At 32.9% G+C, this 20,284-nt stretch overlaps 3 protein-coding genes and 1 long non-coding RNA gene across 5 annotated transcripts; 1 reads left to right on the top strand and 3 right to left on the bottom strand.

Annotated features, from left to right (window-relative positions):
• Window positions 1–1,441: 1,441 nt before the first annotated feature.
• LOC106316225 (transcription factor bHLH125) lies at window positions 1,442–4,915 on the bottom strand. Its single transcript, XM_013754094.1, has 3 exons — window positions 4,509–4,915; window positions 2,059–2,457; window positions 1,442–1,630 (listed from the first exon to the last, which is right to left on the bottom strand). Exons 1-3 carry the CDS (start codon window positions 4,821–4,823, stop codon window positions 1,571–1,573), a joined length of 774 nt encoding a protein of 257 aa, XP_013609548.1. The 5' UTR covers window positions 4,824–4,915; the 3' UTR covers window positions 1,442–1,570.
• A 6,033-nt stretch (window positions 4,916–10,948) lies between these two features.
• Window positions 10,949–12,499, bottom strand: LOC106314275 (zinc finger BED domain-containing protein RICESLEEPER 2-like). The gene is made up of 4 exons (XM_013752177.1): window positions 12,319–12,499; window positions 11,746–12,251; window positions 11,184–11,654; window positions 10,949–11,017 (listed from the first exon to the last, which is right to left on the bottom strand). Exons 1-4 carry the CDS (start codon window positions 12,497–12,499, stop codon window positions 10,949–10,951), a joined length of 1,227 nt encoding a protein of 408 aa, XP_013607631.1.
• A 4,256-nt stretch (window positions 12,500–16,755) lies between these two features.
• Window positions 16,756–17,346, bottom strand: LOC106316297. Its single transcript, XR_001264787.1, has 2 exons — window positions 17,237–17,346; window positions 16,756–17,142 (listed from the first exon to the last, which is right to left on the bottom strand). It is a non-coding gene; the product is annotated as an uncharacterized LOC106316297 (long non-coding RNA).
• Window positions 17,347–18,987: 1,641 nt separating this feature from the next.
• Window positions 18,988–20,038, top strand: LOC106313851 (copper chaperone for superoxide dismutase, chloroplastic/cytosolic-like). Of its 2 annotated transcripts, none has more exons than XM_013751773.1 (3): window positions 18,988–19,263; window positions 19,355–19,569; window positions 19,654–20,038. In XM_013751773.1, exons 1-3 carry the CDS (start codon window positions 19,068–19,070, stop codon window positions 19,894–19,896), a joined length of 654 nt encoding a protein of 217 aa, XP_013607227.1. In that variant the 5' UTR covers window positions 18,988–19,067; the 3' UTR covers window positions 19,897–20,038. The 2 variants fall into 2 exon arrangements, with proteins under 2 accessions (XP_013607227.1, XP_013607226.1); XM_013751772.1 differs by having other exon boundaries at window positions 19,009–19,263; window positions 19,349–19,569.
• The last annotated feature ends 246 nt before the right edge of the window (window positions 20,039–20,284 follow it).

Raw genomic sequence — 20,284 nt, 5'->3', positions numbered from 1 at the left:
GTCGGAATTTACCGACAAACCACATTTCCGTCGGAATATACCGACGAACGAGGTTCGTCGGTATATTCCGACGACCGTTGTCCGTCGGTAAATTACGACGCCCAAAGTTCGTCGGAATACACCGAGGAACACTCTACGTCGGAATTGTCCGACGAACGTTCTCCGTCGGTACGTAGTTTTTCCGATGAACTCTGGTCTCGTGTATCCGCATCGTAATATCGTTGGAAGTTCGTCAGAATGACGTTTCTCGGTATTCGTCAGAAAGTCGTCGGAAGTTCTGACGAAATTCCGACGAATTTTTTTTTTCCGACGAAACGATACCGACGGACGGGTTCGTCGGAAATTCGTCGGAATCGGTCTATTCCGACGAATTTCCGACGATTTCGGCCATCAGAATTCACCTGTTTTCTTGTAGTGATGGTTTTATCTCAAAGAAGTTTTCTACACTTAAGTTTTTAATATGGCAATTATTTTTGGATCCAAACTTGTCAAATCTTCCTATGGTCAAGATCAAAGGGTAATGTCGGAATAAAAACAGAAAAAAATACAAAGATAAAAATGAAGAGTTGACCAGGCTTCACCAAACTTCACCAGATTCACTAAAATTAGCCAAACTTTGAGTGTAAACTACTTGGAATGCAGAGAAGAGAAGTGAATTCGACCAAAAATCAGTTTACACCTTCTAGAAGACTTCCTTTGACCTTCACAAGTAAAGAGCGATTGTTAGCGAAGGCCGACCATTTCAAATTTGAAAATAGAGTTGTCGGAGAAAAGAAACACTCTTATCCAGATCTATTAGCCAAATCTCATCTCTACTCAGTTGTCTCTTATGTCGATATATCTGCTCACCCCTGTCCCTTTTTATTAATAGTTTACTGTAGCTTCTAGTATATTCTTTCCGTTTTCGAAAGAATGATTTTTTAAAGTATTCACGCATATTAAGAATATAATAAATATTACAATTGAATTTATTATTTATTTTACCATACATTTTTTAATAAATATCAACCAATAATATTCAATCAATTCAAATATTTTCAATTAATGTTTTTTTAAAGTATATAACTTTTCAATATTAACTACTAAAAGTATCTTAAAATTTTAGAAAATCTATCATTTTGAAACAAAAAATAAATCTAGAAAATCTTACTTTCAATAACAGAAGGAGTATTATTTAGTGTTACAAAAAGAGAAGCTGCTGGTATCTTTAAACATGCTCTCGTAACTGATGTCTTTTTAAATTAATCATTTTCTTCTTAATTCTCTGGTTACTTCATCTCTCTCATATTCTCTTACTGTCTCTACTCTCTAAAACTCAAATCTCTATCATTCTCATATTGCGGGTATAAAAAGAATTACTTTTCTTTAATTTTTATTGTCAACTTTTATTTATGAAGTAATTTTTACAAATTAAATACATAAAATATTAAACATAAGAGAAAGCATTTTGAAAAAAAGCCTTAACTCTAGGCACTCAACAATTTAACCGTAATACTTAAGGAACATGATCTTAATAACTAATAACACATATACAATATACATTAAAGTTCGCCTACATGTTCCTTTATGGCTACATATTCACTATTTTGTCTTTAAGCTCCGAAATATTGATCTTTATCCCACTCCCGACCTGAAAATTCGAAACCATAATATATTGGTATTAGTTTTTATATACAAGATGTATTAGTTTTGTGTTCATAGCCTAGTGAGTTTCACTAATATTATGACTATAGCATGTGTAGTTTGAATATAAATGTTGGATTTACAGATATTATAAGAGATACTCGGAAATTATATGTTATTTAAGTTGAATATTACGGAAAAATGTGTCGCAATTTTGATTTGTGGAAACCAACACCATTAAATGGTATAAAAAAACAACTACTCTATACAAAAGCTAATAGTTAAAAATTAAATTATTCAATACTGGTTTTATTTACTACATAAATGGTTTTAAGTAAAACTAAAAATGATAGTTTCTGAAACAAATAAAATAATGTAGAAATAAAAATGATGTTAAAAACTATAATATATGATAACTTTTAGTTACAATTTTACCTGAGAAACAATGGTGTGTACGAATCTCTGTTGCAGCCTAGTTGAGAGGCAACTAACAACACTAAGCCTTTCTTCTTGAGCCAAGATTTGAAGAGCAATCGAGAGACAAGACTTGTTTCTTTCAAGGCAACAACTTATGATGATCTCGATACCCACAAAACAAGGCATGACCATAACCGTAATGTGTTTGTCCCCTACACATGAGCATCTCGATGACGATGTTGACAATGATGATGATAAACTACTAGTGCATTCCTCTGTAGTTGGATGAGCCGTAAGTGTACTCGGTAAGGATTTTTTTAACCGATCTTTCTTGTCATTGAGTTTTTTAATCTTGTTTTGTAAGTCTTTGATATAGTTAACTGCTTGAGAAACGTGATCTGCTGTCGAACGCTTGCCCTGCATAGTAAACGATATGGTCACTTGTACAATAAATTGTAATTATCTGATTTAAGAGTGTAGTTAAATTAGATAGTTTTGAGAAGAAAAACAAGATTAATCAGTTGGAGAGGATGTTTAATCAAAGCCGGATCCCAAATTGCCAATTGAAAAAATTTACTTAATCTGGACAGAAACTTCATTTTTTATCTTTAACTACCAACGAAGTTATAAAAATATGTAAACTAGCGTAACTAGATACTAAAATTTTACTAGTGTCAAAATCGTATACTGATTTATCAATGTATGTAAAGGATTTAAATATGTATAAATTTATAAAAAAATGAATTATAAGTAACTATCTTGCAAAACTAAGGTTATATATAGGTTGCTCTATAGTAAATATCAATACTATTAAAACAGAAGAACTTTTTATCTATTCACAAATAGTCTTAGGTTGAACCATTACATTTATTTAATTTTTTATTATTTCCCATACAACTAATTTATTTATTATTAAATATATACCATATCTAACTAATTAATTTAATATTATCAAAATAAGATATCTAAAAGGATATTCTTAAGTATCTTTTTGTAAGATTACATTTTAATAATATCTTTCATTTAAAATGTAAATATATATTTCTTTTTAATATTTACTTTTAAATAATAAAAATCATAATTAATATAAACTATAATTATAAAAAATTATTAATTCTTTTTCATTTATATAATAAGAAATGACATTTCTGTTATACTTATATATACAAAATTTATATTCATAATTAAATTACTACACCAATTAATGAATATAAAGTAACTTAATCCATTTATTAACTATTTTATAAATTATAAAATAACAAAATAAAATATATTCATGAATTTTACAACATACTTCAACTTATTGAAAAAAATATTAAAGTAAGATATATAAACTAATAAATAATTTCATATATTTATCAAGTATGAAACGGGTTGAATGAAAATAGTTAATTTATATAATAATGCTGAAAATGTAATAATAAAATAAATTGTTACCAATATAGCAATTAAAAATACTTTTTGCTAATATAAATAAAATTGATAGGAGGCGGGTTGTATAAATGAATTATCTTATTTTTATAAAATTATATTCATGTACTTTTTAATTTAATTATATGCACTTTAAAAATGTTTTTATAAAAAATGCATGTGTAAGATTTCTAATTTTCAGTAAATAAGTTTTTGAATAAAAATAAATCCCGAGCTTAGGCTTCCAAGCGCGGATCCAAATCTAATAATAAAAAATATTATTAGATATATAATAAATCTAAAAATAATAAGTATTTAAATTTCTAATATGAATAATTTAATTTAACTTAAAATTAAAATTAAAAAAAAACCGAAAATAGAAAAAAAATAATAACATGTGAAAAATAAAAGTAAACTAAAAAAAATAAATAAACGATTATATTTATTTCAAACTTAAATCACTAAACTGTAATAACCATATTTCTATTTTATTATGCATCCTCTCAAATATTGATCCATTACGCTTACAACAAAATCATAATTTTGTTTGACTAAAAATTTGCATGGCTAAATTTTGTAAAATTGGAGCATCATATTCATAATATATCCACCGTTCATCTAAATATTCATGAATTAGAATACTTTAAATATGACAAATTAAGTCAAATTTTATTACATAATGGGTCATCAATCGGCTTAACCAGTAGCCGGGTCCCAGATTTTGGGTTTTTTCGGATTTTATAGAATTTTCAAATAACAATTTTTTTTAAAACCAAACCAGATTACAGATAGGGTAACCGGTTTTACCGCGGGTCCAAATTAGGTTTCAGAACACCGAACGCTTCATGTGTAACATTTAAATATAGATACACAAACAAAAAAAATACAAATTTATATCAAAATCTGGTTTTAAATTAAATTAACCGCTAAATCTTTGTTTTCCTGGCACACGCAATAAAGATATGGACTAAAAATATAAAATAAAATAGTTTTTGACAAAAGAAAATAAAAATAGGTGTTAAGACAATCAGATAAAAAAAAATCTTTTAAATAGCTACCTGGATATATTGAAGTGGCAAAAGAGATCTTAGACTTTTGAAAAGAGATGAAACTTCAAATCTTCTTTGCCTTTCAATGGCTCTGTGTTTCATCTTCTTGCTTTCTCGATCATCATCCCCATTGTTGGCTTCACTTGCGACATATGTATCACACAAACTTCGTTTCTTATTGCTTCCACCATTTTTGTCTGTGATTTGATTGCAAACATCATGGTTTTGGTATGCTATTAACGGCGAAAGAAGAAAAGAATCAGAAAACAGTAATCCATCTTCGTCAGTTAAATCAGGCATGAACATTGAAGTCACAAAGTCCATCTTTTCTTGGTGAAAATATATAATCTTAGAATTTAGATGTTAGGTGTGCTTTTGGTTTGATTTTGTAGTAGTTTGTGACTTCCTTACACTTGTGCGTCTCTTTATAGTTGGCTCCAAGATTTAACTCTTTCTTCTTTCCTTTGATATGACAGATGTGATGACAGGTTAGTGATTGATCTTTTAACCTTTATTAAGATCTCCACATAAGATATGAGTAGTTGGGATTAAATGTTGATAATATTATTAAATAAACCTTCGGGCTGTTCACTTAGTGGCTATTGAATAATCACGTCAAAAGGAAAAGGAGATGGGAACATATGTTTTAAATGTGCTTGAAAATACATCTCAGCTTCATTAAACACCGCCCAATTTTCTACCCGAATTAACTTCTGATATACAACGAGCGTGATTGGTAACATGAAAGTAAAATGGAGTTAAAAAAGGTGGTGAAAACGAGAGAAAAACAAATAGCGAAAAAATGAGAGAGAGAAAAGAACATGGAGTAAAAAACTACTCCACCAAAATCTAGAGTAAAAATAAACGTGTATTTTTTCCATAATCAATAGTACCTAGAGTAAATATGAAAAATAGTATTTCACTTAATTAGTGACTTTTTGGATCATCTGAGAGTATATATATATATCTAGAGTAAAATTTACTCTATAAATACTATACAACCATATCCAATCTTTCTATGTTCCATAGGTTTCTTTTTTCGAAAAAGTACTCTTTGTATTTCGTGATCACTACAAGAAACACACAATTTTAACGACGAAAAATAACAAGGAAACTCGTAAAATTACGTCATTTTTACGAGTATTTTACGAAAAAAAAAAAAAATCAACGTAATTTCGTTGTAAAATAACGACAATAAAGTTTCGTTGTAAAAACGACGCAAATTGACGTGGTTTTTACGAGTAAAAACTGTTTCATCGTAAAGTGGACGTAAATATAACGAGGACTTTACGACGAAATATTTTACGTCAATTTACCGTCGATATCTCGAGTACACCAACGTTTTAGTTGTAACACGTTTTTTGTTTCGGCTAACTAACTATATTTCCTTGTAAATTCCTAGTAAAATTTCACCTACCAGTTTCGAAAATTTCCTATAAATATGTCCTTTGTGTTTCACTTCAAACACACCAAAAAGAAAAAAAAAACTAAAAACGTGAAAGAAAAAAAAAGTTGGATGATAGAAATATTATCGAGTTTCGGAGGTGGGTGTATACGCACAGATATGCTAACGGGAGAGTGACGAAAGAATATCTCGAAGGGCTGAAGACATTTATGCATCAAGCAGATTCTACACCGCTCGCTCAGGAAAGCAGTAAGATGTTCTGTCCTTATCGAAAATGCAACAATTCAAAATTGGCAACTCGTGAAAATGTATGGAAACATTTAATAAATAGAGGTTTCACGCCACATTACTATATATGGTTTCATCATGGAGAAGGTTATAATTATGAGAATGAAGCTAGTAGTAGTAATAACAATTTTCAGGATGAACCGGTTGATCATTTGCATAACGAACATAGTTACCACCAGGAGGAGCAAATGGTAGATTGTGATAGGGTTCATGATATGGTAGCTGATGCATTTGTAGCTCATGATGAAGTTGAAGAACCTAATATAGATGCAAAAAAGTTTTATGAAATGTTCGATGCTGCGAATCAGCCAATTTACAGTGGTTGTAGAGAAGGTCTCTCTAAATTATCGTTGGCTGCTAGAATGATGAATATTAAAACTGGTCATAATCTACCTGAAAGTTGCATGAATGCATAGACATACTTGTTTAAAGAGTATTTGCTGGAAGACAATGTGTCTGCTGATTCTTATTATGTGATTCAGAAATTGGTTTATAGTCTTGGGTTGCCTTCGGAGATGATAGACGTTTTCATTGACAATTGCATGATCTACTGGGGAGATGATGAGAAGTTAGAAGAATGTTGATTCTGCTAGAAGCCACGTTTCAACCCGCAAGGACGAGGACGTAATAGGGTACCGTACCAAATGATGTGGTATCTACCCATTACAGACAGATTGAAAATATTGTACCAATCTGAGCAGACTGCTGGAGGGATGAGATGGCATGTCGAGCATACTCAGACCGATGGTGAGACGACTCATCCATCAGATGCAAGAGCTTGAAAACATTTTAACAAAGTACATCCAGATTTCGCTAGCAATAGCCGAAATGTGTATCTTGGATTATGCACAGATGGATTTTGTCCATTTGGAATGCCAGAGAGACAATATTCATTGTGGCCAGTCTTATTTACGCCATACAACCTGCCACCGGAGATATGCATGCAACGGGAGTTTCTATTCTTGACCATATTAATACCTGGTCCAAAACATCCAAAAAGGTCTCTGGATGTTTTTCTACGACGACTAATAAAATAGTTGAAATATTTGTGGTCAACAGGGGTGAGGACGTATGATTGCTCAACGAAGACGAATTTTACAATGTGAACGATGCTTTTGTGGACCATAAGTGACTTTCCTGCTTATGGGATGTTGTCTGGATGGACTACACATGAGAGATTATCTTGTCCATATTGTAATGGAATGACAGATGCATTTCAATTGAAGAATTGTAGGAAGACAAGTTTGTTCGATTGTCACCGTCGATTTCTTCCCATCAACCATTTGTACCGAAGAAACAAGACATTGTTTAAGCGCAAAAGGGTTGTGAGAGACAATTTTCCTCCATATTAACTGGAGAGCAAATTGAAGCGCAAATTGATTACTACGGAGCTCAAGAAATAGTACGTTGTGGTGGTAATTGGCATGTTCACGGTAATATGCCTGATTATTACGGAGTTCAGCACAACTGGCACAAGAAGAGTATATTTTGGGAGTTGCCATATTGGAAGGATCTTCTTTTGCGCCACAACCTTGATGTGATGCATATATAAAAGAATTTTTTTGAGAACATCGTGAATACTATATTAAGTGTCCCAAGGAAGACAAAAGACAGCAAAAAATCGAGGTTGGACTTACCTGATATTTGCTCAAGAAGTGAGTTACATATAAAAAGAAATGGACAAGTTCCCGTTCCGATATTCAGGTTGTCATCAGAACAAAAGTCGGTGTTTTTCAACTGGGTTGCATCAGAACTGAAGTTCCCCGACGGGTATGTTTCAAATCTCTCTAGATGTGTTGAAAAAGATCAAAAGTTCTCTGGGATGAAAAGTCATGATTGTCATGTCTTTACGCAACGACTACTTCCCTTTACATTTTCGGAGCTACTTCCAACAGAAGTACATGAAACAGTTGCATATAATATATTACACATTAATTTCTTTATTCCTCTATATTTACGTCTACTTAACGAGGAAACTGAAAATTGTTAACGAGGAATTTACCATGAAAGACACGCTGATTCGTCGTAAATTTTACGTGTAAAGAATGACGAAATTGAGCGTCTACTTTACGAGGAAAATGTTTACGTGTACTTTACAAGGAAATGATTTGCGTGTACTTTACGAGGAAACTATTTACGTATACTTACGACGAAAATATTTATGTGGCTTTTACGAGGAATAGTTTACGTGGCTTTTACGAGGAAATCGTTTACGTGGCTTTTACGACGAAATTATTGACCCCACCTTTACGATGAAACCTTTCTTCGTAAGTTTACGACGAATTAGCGAGGAAATATACGTTACGATGAACGTTTAATGAGGAAATGGCTTTCGTAGTTAATTCGTCGTAAACTCTATTTTACGACAAAATAACAACGAAAATCGGCGTCATTATAAATGTGTTTTCTTGTAGTGGACGATATATATTCTAGGGTTTTTGATGATCTAAAGGTATCCAGCGGGCGGATCGAAATCTAACCAATTAATCCTCTGGAGTCTGTTCACCGACATCAGAGAAACCTGGTTACTCGCAATAAGAAGTAGAAACTTATGTCGCTTGACCACACAAACGGACATATCTGAGATGGTAAGTTTAGAATACGTCGTGCTTATCACGTTTTCAAGCCTGCCGTTCTATTCTACGATGCTTGTGTGGTTATACTTTAGTTTTTTTTTTTTAAATCCTTCATATCAACTATGTTAATAGATTTATATGCATAATTATATGATACCTACAAATATAATGGACATGTCTAATAGAGAAATTCTCTAGGATAACACTAAAATTTTTTTCATAAATATAGCACATAAAGATCAAAACGACCAAAATGTTTCACCAAGGAAATAAAAATATACTTATACCTTTAGGATTAACTAATCTAGATTTAGGTTTAGATTTGTGGGTGGAGTTTGGGGAGACGGTGGATTTATGATTTAATAACTTAATATCAAAAGGAATTTTTGGATTTCAAAAAGAAAACATATTTTTAGATTTTTATTATTATTATATATTTAAATAATTATTTATATTTATAAATTAAAAGAGGAAGAATCTTTTACCTATTTAATGAAAATATTTTGGTCATTTTCTTATTTGTGTGCTCTTGGTCATAAAAACTCATTTTAAGGTTTTTCAGAGATATACCTTATCTAGTATTTATATTGAATCCCCCAACAAATATTTATGTTGAATAATAAAACATGAATTAGAAGTTAATGTTCAATAAGCTAATCATTTCGTTTTCAATATTTAACCTTTTAGAAAATTTTGTTTGTTCCAAATCAGACGATGTTTTTAATTCTCAATATAAAATTCATTAACAATTTTATGTTTTATGATAAATGGTATTCTCCAATATATATATTATTATTGGTTTAATTGTGATTAGATGAATAGTTAATGAAATTTTTGTTTAGAAAATGTAAATAGTAATTTTTTTCTTAATTTAGGTGTTTAGTTCAAAAATGTTATATGTTAAAAATGGAAGGAATATAAAACAAAAGTATACAAACAAAGTAAATAACATTATCAAATTCCAAACCATTAAAGGAAATTAAACAGTAAATTCAGTTTCATAGGAAATGACTAGAGATGTCAAACAGGTTTACCCATCCCGTTCCGTCCCGTACCGCGGCGGGTTATTCGTCGAGCGGATCACAGCGGGCCTGTCCCGCGCGGGCTGCGGTCTTCAAAATGCCGGCCCAAATCCGTACCGCAGAATATATAGGCCTTCGCGGATCGTCCCGCGGGACGCCTCCTTATCAAACCGCCTGCTACAGCTTCTTTCATGAATGTTCAAGTGGAAGAGTTGTGTAAAAGAGTTGAAGAGAGCTCATTAAGTTTTACTAAAGCCTTATCAAAATCAATGCCACAAAGCTCTGTTTGTGCTTGCGTTTTTGAGTTAAAAGCCTTCTTTTGTTATCAGCATAAGCTTTTGTTAAGTTTGAACCTGATTGAGTTGTTGTCTTTGTAATAATTTTGCTCAAGTGTTGTATGTCTTCATCAAACCATCTCTCTTTTTAATTATTTTGATTGCAAAAAAATTCGTGAATTACTTTGCCAAATTATACAAGTGACGTGATATACAACTAACTTTTCTCCTAAACAATACCATTGTAACCAAATTTAATTGAAGAAAAATTCCTTCACAGCATTGAAAACAAAACCAATCAACTTAAATTAGAAATATCACATTGTAATAAAGCAATTCATAGTTGTGAGTAATAAAAAGTAGGGCTGGGCAACCGGTGTACCATTCGGGTGTCAGGTCCATCCTAATCGGGTTTGGGTTTTCTTGGTTAACAAAAACAAGCCCCATTCGGGTAAAACTGGAGATGGGTTCGGTATCGGTTCGGGGGCTATACGGTTCGGGTCGGGGTTGGTAGACTGGCGTGGAACCAGTATAACCCGGAATAATTTCGAGATCGGGTTTTGGTCTGTATTTCTGTTCTTAAAAGGTACTAATTGTAGCGAATGTAACCATGACAGAACAAAATAATTTCGTAACTTGTACTGCAAGTAAGTAAAAAAAACATAAATAAAGCATTGAAAATTCTCATAACTCCTAAGGCAACACTGATATAAAACCAAAGCACCTTTATTATTGATAGTAGAGTCAAAAACTTAACAACTCAGAGAATGCAATTGCAAACAAAGCCATAATGTAATGCTTAGAACCAAAATGAGAAACAATATGCAAACTTCAAAGAAATAAAAACCAAATGCAGAAAACTTCAAGCTCCATGCTTCAACCTTCACCCGCCTTCTTCCACTTCATGCTTCGACCTTGAAGCTTCAATCATCAAGCGTTTGTGCTTGAAACTCTGCAACATAAAAACAAAGCATAAGAAAGGAGCTTAGCATAAACAAATACATTACATAAGACAGTATAAAGAAACTAAGTGAAGAGATAGACAGAGCTTTCTGAAGTCGATCACGCAACTCCACATCAGCAAGTATTTGCTCATTTGTAGTGACTTGTTCACTCACCTTGATGTCAGCATGCATCCATTGCTCAGTACACATGAGAACTTCTATCATGTAATGAGTTAAGCAACTCCGATATGGCTCCAAGATCCTCCCACTTGTGCTAAAAGCACTTTCGGATGCCACTAATGAAACTTGCATGGCGAGTAGATCTCTTGCCATTTCAGCAAGCACATGATACTTCATCTTGTGAACCTTCCACCAAGCGAGAATGTCAAACTCCACACCAAGCAAGAGCTTAGGAGTTTCAACTGCCTCCTTCAAGTACACTTCAAGTTCGTCCCTTGTATCCTCTCCCTTTTCAGCAACCATCTCCTTGTACACACAATCCATCCGCTCATAACCGAAATCTTCAACCACCAGCTCCATTCTATATGTGCCTTGATCTTGCGACTCTGGAGGAGGCTGAGATGATGATGCGTGATTTGACTCAGAGGCTTCTCCAATAGACCCTCTGAATCTTGTGTTGTACTCCTTGAACATAGTCATGAGATCCAAAAACATAAATAAAATATTTATACAAGTTTTGGAGGCATTGTTATTAAGGTTCACAAAATTAAAATACATGATTATAGAACATATACCTGAGAAGATCACCAACAGATTCCAGCACTGCTTTAGACTCTAATCTCTCCTTCTCATAGAGCTTCTCAAAGCACAGCTTTGCAAATTGCATCTTCTTCCTTGGATCGAAAACCGTGGCCAAGATCAGCATCCTGTGGACACTCTTGATACCATCCCAGTACTTGAGAAACTTCTGCAACATCTCCGACGCTTTCACCTTCAATTCAGGATTGAAGCTGTTGGCCAGTGTAATGAGGATTCTTTCTATGGTCACTATCTCACCGTAGCACTTGTAAGAATTCACCGTCGTAGAGGCAAAAACAACCAGAGTGCTGTTGTAAAAGATTATAAGAAACCTCTTGAGCTTCTCAACAGCACTCCAGTCTCTCAAAGAAGGTGGTCCACACCTCTTAACCCCATTTTCCATCTCCAAAAAGTAATCATTATACAACCTATCTTCTGCCTCCATCCTATCAAATGCAGTTCTAAACTGAAGAGCCCTAGACTCTGAGAAGAGACACCAGAATTTGCATCAACAGCAATGGCCTTCCCTCGGTTTTGAGTTCGTTGGCACTCTTCTCCTTCAACTTGAACGTCAACGTCCATAGTTTCTTCAACAGTGTGTGGGATTTTGGAGGATGAGGAAACCATCTTGACTGAGAAGAGACACCAGAAGTTGCATCAACTGCAATGGCCTTCCCTCGGTTTTGAGTTCGTTGGCACTCTTCTCCTTCAACTTGAACGTCAACGTCCATGGTTTCTTCAACAGTGTGTGGGATTTTGGAGGATGAGGAAACCATCTGCAAGAGAATGAGAAAAAAATTACCATCAGTGACATCAAAAGAAACAATACAGTTATTAGTTTCTATCCAAAAACTCAGCTCATAGCTCAAGAACAAACATCAACATGTACAAAATTAGTTTGCAAAACATATATATTCGTAAAACAAAACAGCTCATTGCTAAATGTAGAAACATATATATCCGTAAAACAAAATTAGTTTACTCGTGAACCTTGATTAATACGAAATAAAACCGTAGGTTCATGAAAAAATAACCTATGATTACTCGCACAACAAACCCAAAACATAAGACTTCCTTACAACAAACATCAAGATGCATGATATGTTTTCATTTCACAAGTCAGCAAGTTCATGTTAAGGAACCTATGATTACTCGTGAATCGTGATGCTTGATTAATATGAAACAAAACAGAAGCTTTTATATCTTAAAAATTGAACCAAAACCCAAAAACCCGAAAGCAAGAAAAAAAATTGAAACAAGCATCGAATACTCTGTAAAAGGAGGAGTACCTTTGCTTGATTACTTGTGCTATGTGATGGAGGAGACGATGATGATAGCAGAAGTATTTATAGGATCTTAGACTTAGGGTCTCGGTTTCAAATCGAGGAAGAGAATCAGATAGGAGGTGCGAAAACAGTTGGAGATATCCGATAATCGGACTTAAGAAATCATTTCGGTGAGGATATCTTGGGAGATCGAGATTTAGGAAAGGTTTCATGGATTCTCTCCTTGAAGATCAAGAGAAAATCAACTCTCGATACGATTGGAAAAAAAGGGGATTAGGTTAATGAGGGGCGGGTTTCGGGTCTAACCATTCGGTCTCTCGGGTTTTATCCGATCCGACCCGACACCCGACAGTAGCAAATATTCAGGCCCATTCGTTTTTTTTTTTTACAGATCCGGTCCCGACCCATACCACCTTAAACGGACCGGGTTCGGTTCGGGTAATCGGGTTCGGGTATTTTGCCCAGGCCTGATAAAAAGAGAAAACAAATCAAAACACCACCAGAGCTCGAGTCGTCATAGCCGGAGCTGGGGTCGTCATCGCCGGAGCTCGAATCATCATCACCGGAACTCCTTATGTTTTCTGGAGAAAAAGTCACAAGAATCGCTTTCTTCTCACTCTCTCTCTCGTTTTTTTCAGGTAAAATAAGAAATAAAGAAAAAAATGCGGGTCTATGTAATCCCGCATAACCCGTTTCGGCCCATCCCGCAAAACACCCAGTCCCGCAAAGATCCGTCCCGCGAGGCCCGCAAATTTGCGGGCCTAGAAAACCTCGTCCCAGTACCATCCCGAGACAGTCCTTTACGGGCTAGGTCTGCGGTCCAGATCCATGATTGTCATCTCTAGAAATGACTAATATGACTAAACTTGCACGGGATTTCAACAGTATCATCTGGGATAACTGTTTATTTCGTTTGGCCATTGTTTTTACTTATAAATCTCATATAATACTAAAATGATATATGTTAAAGTATGTTTTCTAAACGCAACATGGAAATAAAAATTATCTTAAAAAATTTATTTTCTATAATATAAATAAATAAATTTTAAAAATGTATTATATGCAAAATGTATAAATTAAAGAAAAAAACATATTTGGTAGGAAGTTCTCTATTTGATTATTTGAGATTGTTATTTTATTGTATATAATAAATATATTTATAAAATGAAAAAAATTATATGCATGGACGTGCAGATCAAATCTACTTTATATTTAAATATTTATCATGATTAGCCGATGTAGGGAAAAGGAGATTAAGACATATTTTGTAGGAGAGTATTTGATATTTCAATTTAACGCCCAATAATAAGGGGAGTGACGGGGTGTAATGGCGATCTTTGCAGACGAGAACGTGGACACTCAGAAAACCATTAAATGGTTTGCAATAATTGTTAGTGAAGTAAAGGTTTTGTATTTAATACTTTAAATGTCAGGATTAGGTCTGACATTTTGTTAAAGCGGTGGTCCCTTAGTTGCATGCCCATTTCGATATTACTGCACATACAAATTTGTAGGTAATGATGAATTAATGATATATTAGGATAAGATCCGCATTGTATGTTCTTTTCATTACAAAATTAACCAAATGTAATTAATGTTATATTAGAAATTTCAAATTTGTATCAAAAACATCTAAACAGATCCAATAAAAAGAAGGTTTAGATATACTCGAAAACCTGATCCAAACAAATGTGAACCCTATATATATGCGCTCATATTTACGCTTAAAAACTTGTCAAAATCTCTACAGAGATTAATGAAAAAGCGGGAAATTGCCACAAATACCACATTCATACTATTATTTTTCATGTTTACACTAACCACTGTTATCCTTACTTTTAATGAAGTGCAAAAAAATTTATACCCATAGGATTAACTAATATAAACTTAAAGTTTAGAGTTGAAGGATGAAATAAAGTTTTTGGAATGTGAAATTTAGGATTTTAATAAATATATAAAAAATAGTTTCAAACATAATTTTTGATTTTCAAAAAGAAATTTGGAAAAGAAATAAAAAAATTGAATTTGAAAAAGTATAATTCGGAATTTTTTTTATTTTATTTTATTTTAATTTTTTAATTTTTTATTTAATTAAATAATTATTTATTATATATATATAAAACAAAGATATAAGAGTATTTTGCTGCTTAATGAAAAATGTATTTTTGAAAATGTCTCTTTACTAGTGGTAAATATGAATAATGGTAATATAAAAGCGTAAACATGAAATTCCGCATAAACAAGAGCCTAAATTGCACATAGCAGTGGCGCCACCTAGAAAAAGTGATCATCACCAAAAAATAACTATGAAAAGTATAAACTGAGGTGGAGGTAACAGAAAAATCTAAGAATGATCTAAGAAGATCCGGTTTCAAAGAATTGTCGCCGTAATTTACCGCTACAAGATTTTTTTTCACGATCTTCCATTGTCTGAGAGTTAAAAAGATATCTACATCCCAACTAAACACTTTCAAACTTAATGTGTGACTGGTACCATTTTTTAGTTATCTATAAATTAGATCCGCAACTCAAACTAAATCAATGTTAAGTCATGTTCTAAAACTTGGCCGCTGGCCCTAATCGATTTAGCGGCCGAGTAAACGTTCAATGGTGACCAAGTGTGGCGGATTGAAGCTATTCGGCCAGAAAATCAGATCTGAAATTTTTTTTAAGTTTTTGATAAATTCAAGTTATAACTCGATTTATCTCCCCGAATATCTATGAAGATTGAGAAAAAAAACAAAAAGTAAATCCAATGATTGAAGCTTCTAGAAACATAAATCTACACAGCCGTCGCATTTTAGTTGCAGAAAAACAAAAATACCTAAGGGGAAGACGAATGGTAAATGACATCCTTATCTTTCATTAAAGAAAAAGTGTAAAAGAGAGTCAAAATAGACTCTACGGGCATCAAACTCAGGCTGTTTGGTTCAACTAAAGGACGCAAACCGCTACGCCATGACTACTTTACGGAATATTAATTAAAATATATTATAGATATACCAAAATAAAACGCTGATTAATCTGCCGCATTATCTCCGATTTATGATTCGGCGCTAGGTCATGCCCGCATGCGTTAAGTCTAGCGAGTTTCGGAACACATGTTATAATCAGGGCCGTGTTGTAGAGATGTGTTACATGCGATATTTTTAATTATCTATATATTTGTTAGAGTTAAATAACAAATTATTTTTATTATTTGTTTCGAAAAATGCTGATGGTGGATTTTTACTTTGTATTTTTCATATTAGTTACGTTTCTTTGTATTTTAGTTTTATGTTCTTATGTGATGTATCTAATAATTTTAGATATTTCGCAACAAAATTATTGTTATCAGTTTCTAAAATAAAAAAAAAATTCTATTTTTATTCTAGTGTGAAATCACTAGTAAAAAATATCATTATAGCCACGTTACTTTTTTGTAGTTATAGTCTAAATTTCGTAGCTATATAAAGAAAAAGCTATGAAATGCTACGAAAATCAAATCGTAGCTATACGATCGTAGCCAAAATCAATCGTATCAAATTTCATAGCAAGTTGCTAAGGCGTTGGTACGAATATTTTCGTAGCTTTTTTGCTACGTTTCTTCTATAAAATTTTCGTGGCTAATTTAGCTACAAAAGTTTGATAAAAAAAAAATTTAGCTACAAAACAAATAGTAGCAAAAACGTGTCTTTTTAAAAAATATATATTAAAAAAAAAAAATCAAAAATGCTAAATTTTTATTAATTAAGTTACAAATTATGAATAGATGCATATATACACACAAATATATACACAGGCTCAACCACCGACTCCACCACCGGCTTCACCACAGACACCTCCACTGGCTCCGGATGCTACGTCTGAAGTGGCGACTCGATCTGCTTCTGGAGCCACCGGTGTAACGGATGAAGCAACGCGTCACGCCTGCTCCGCCATCACGCTTCTTCTGCTTCCTCACCGTAGCTTCTTCTTCTTCACCCTTCAAGCCGGTCCTGCACACGAGTCACGAGCCACCACCACCTCTGCTAACTCCTCCTCCATCAATCTCCTCTGCCTCTTCTACCACTACGCCGAGAAGCTCCGATGGCGTCCAGCAAGAAGACCTGAAAATATCCAGAAGAAATAAACTGTTATGCCTTCTTCATTGTAATAAATATTATATAAATCAGTTTAAGTAAAACAGAGCAAAAATATTACAGATCAAGAGAAGTACTAGACAGAGAAGACATGGAAGAAAGGAGAAGTAAAGAGAATCGTGTGAGAGAGAAAGAGAAAGAGATAGAGAAGAAACACAAAAATATTAATCTGGACCATTAGATTCAATCTAATCAACGGTTCAAATTGTGATCCTTCCACTCATTATATTAACCAATAGGACATGAGAAGGAGTGATCCATGTTTTTTGACATCGACCAATCACATTATTTCTTACTTTTTCCCTCATTTATTTATTTTCCTCCCGATCGAAGATTCCCCCTCATTAAAAAGAGTTTAATATTTGTATTGGGTATTTTAAGGTTTATATATATATATTAGTTTTAAAGTTTAGAGTTTTATTTAAAGTTTGCAGTTTAGAGTAATTTTTATGAAATAATGTTTGAAGTATAAAGTTTAGAGTTAATTTTGATTTGCTATATGATTCAGTTTATATAATTAAAAGCTAAAAATTAAAATTTACAAGTTTATGGCTATGATTCAGTTTATATAATTAAAGTTAAAAAATAAAATTTACAAGTTTGTGTATTATGTTAGAGTTTCTAATATAGGGTATATGTTAAAGAATTAAGGTTTGTGTTTAAAAAGTTATAATTTATGGTTTAAAAATTATGATTTGAAAATAAAGTTTGAAAATATTAGATTTATGCTTTATTTTTAAGATTTTATTTTAAAGTTGAAAATATTAGTTGTGGTGTTTGGTTTTGTAATTTTGGGTATAATGTTTAGGGTTAGAGTTATGGTTTGGGATATAGTATTTGAGGTTAGATTTGAAATTTTAGAGTAAAATCTGAAAAATATTAAATTTTGAGTTTAAGTTTTGAGATTTAAAGTTAAAATAAGAGTTTTAAGGGTTATACTTAGAATTAAAGGTTTAATAATATGTTTAGGGTTTAGAGATTCAAATTTTCGTAGCTATATCGTGGCAAAATCGTAGCAAAAAAATATTTTTTTTTCAAATTAGCCTCGATTATAGCCACGATTTACTTCGTAGCTATTTTGCCACGAGAATTTCGTAGCAAAACCGTAGCTATTATTTGCTACGATTGGTTTTGTGGCAACTTCGGAGCTTTTTTGCTACGTTTTACATACGAGAAGCTACGTTTTTTATTTCGTAGCATTTTCAAATTTGCTACGAAATTTTCGTAGCAACTTCGTAGCTATAGCCAATATTTCTACTAGTGAATATTTTTTTACTATACATCTTATTAGTTAAGTGTGCTGGTAATTTTAATTTTGGGTTGAAATGTATATTATTATCAGAAAATTTAATTTAATCATTTAAATTAGGTACTAATTTATGATTTTTTTATTGAAATTTTTGTTCTAAATGATTTTTTTTGTTATAATGCTCATATAATGCTCATATTTGTACCATCATTTTGTATTACTATTATTGGTCTCTGACTCTCTGTACCATTTGTTTTATTCTGCTGTATTTCGTACAATCTAGATCTGTACTACATCACCATTTGTTACCTATAACTACTTTCTTTTGTACAGTTATTTGTACTGCCTATTCTCGTAGTTCCTTTTTGGGTAATCTTCTTAATTTGTACTATCAAATTTTGTACTAAACTCTACGATTGGTCACATAAAAAGATGAAAAATAGTCGGAAAAAAAAGATGAAAAATCTGTACTATCAGCGTAACTTGACACCAATTAGAACCATTGTACTTCTCATTTTAGTAGTTACAAAAATTGTAGTGTCCTTTCGTACTATCAACTTCTGTACTAACTTGATGATTGGTTACATAAGATGTACTAACATAACGTAATACAAATATAAGTACGAGCTCTGAACACAAGGCAATGATGTCATTTCTGAGGTCAGTGGCAACGATCCCACGAGCTGCATCTGCGACTCCGACCGAGATTTCACTCCATTCTTTCTCCTCTACCAAACCTCAGACATTCCCCTTTCCATCTTCTCACCGATCTTCGCCTAGACTTCGTTGGGGTTATACGAGAATCTTTGCTAGGTCTCCCATGGCGTGTGTTCCTCAAGGTTTGTGCTTTTAGACCATCTTCTTATCAATAATTACTCGGTTTACCATATAACATTGGTTTGGTTGGATTGCATTTTTTTTTAGTTTCAGCTACTGCAGTATCAGAATTCAAAGGCCCAAACATCTTCGGGGTGGTTCGATTCGTTCAAATTTCCATGGAAATCGTAAGAATTGAAGCCAGTTTTGGCGGGTTGTCTCCAGGAAAACACAGTTGGTGTATCAATGAGTATGGAGATCTCACAAAAGGAGCAGCTTCTACAGGGAATATATACAATCCTTTACAAGATGATCAAACCGCCACACAGGTTTGAACCGAACCAATCCAAACCGGGGACAATTTAAAATAAAATAATTGATTATAAAATTTGGCATGTTTGTTATATATATAGCTACCAGGCGACCTAGGAACGTTGGAGGCAGACCAAAATGGAGAAGCTTTATATACGGTAACGAAAGAGAAGATGAAGGTAACGGATCTGATTGGACGAGCTGTTGTGGTTTATGAAACAGTGGATAGGTCGTTACAGGGGATTACTGCTGCTGTTGTTGCTAGAAGCGGAGAAGTAGGAGAGAGTTGCAGAAAGCTTTGTTCTTGTGATGGAACCACCGTTTGGGAAGCTACTGTTTACTGAGTCATGGCCATAAAAAAATTATATATTCTAAATTCTGAATGCAGATCCAAAAATTGTTTGTTTACAATTTTCTTTTCCTTCACCTATGTTCTGTCAATATATTCAATAAATATCTAGTGGATTTGTGTACTCTTTTCATTTTTCTTGAGTTCTCAACTGATCAAAAGAATTATAAACGTCTTTCCGAACTAAATTTATCCAAAAGGTTCACCAAAACATTACAGTAATTGCTTACAATAGCATATCCAGTATATATATTTTTTTTCGAAGTTATTCCAAAATAGAGTTAAAGTTTTATTTCAATTTATTTTTAGTGAACCTGGAATAGTAAAAAAATATTTATTTTTTAGTGAACTTGGATGATAGACAACCTTGAAGATATCTCCTT

This window comes from Brassica oleracea, chromosome C9, assembly GCF_000695525.1.
Source record: "Brassica oleracea var. oleracea cultivar TO1000 chromosome C9, BOL, whole genome shotgun sequence".
Taxonomy (NCBI): domain Eukaryota; kingdom Viridiplantae; phylum Streptophyta; class Magnoliopsida; order Brassicales; family Brassicaceae; genus Brassica; species Brassica oleracea.
The sequence above is the reverse complement of the archived record's forward strand: the minus strand, read 5'-3'. Positions and strand labels throughout refer to the sequence as shown.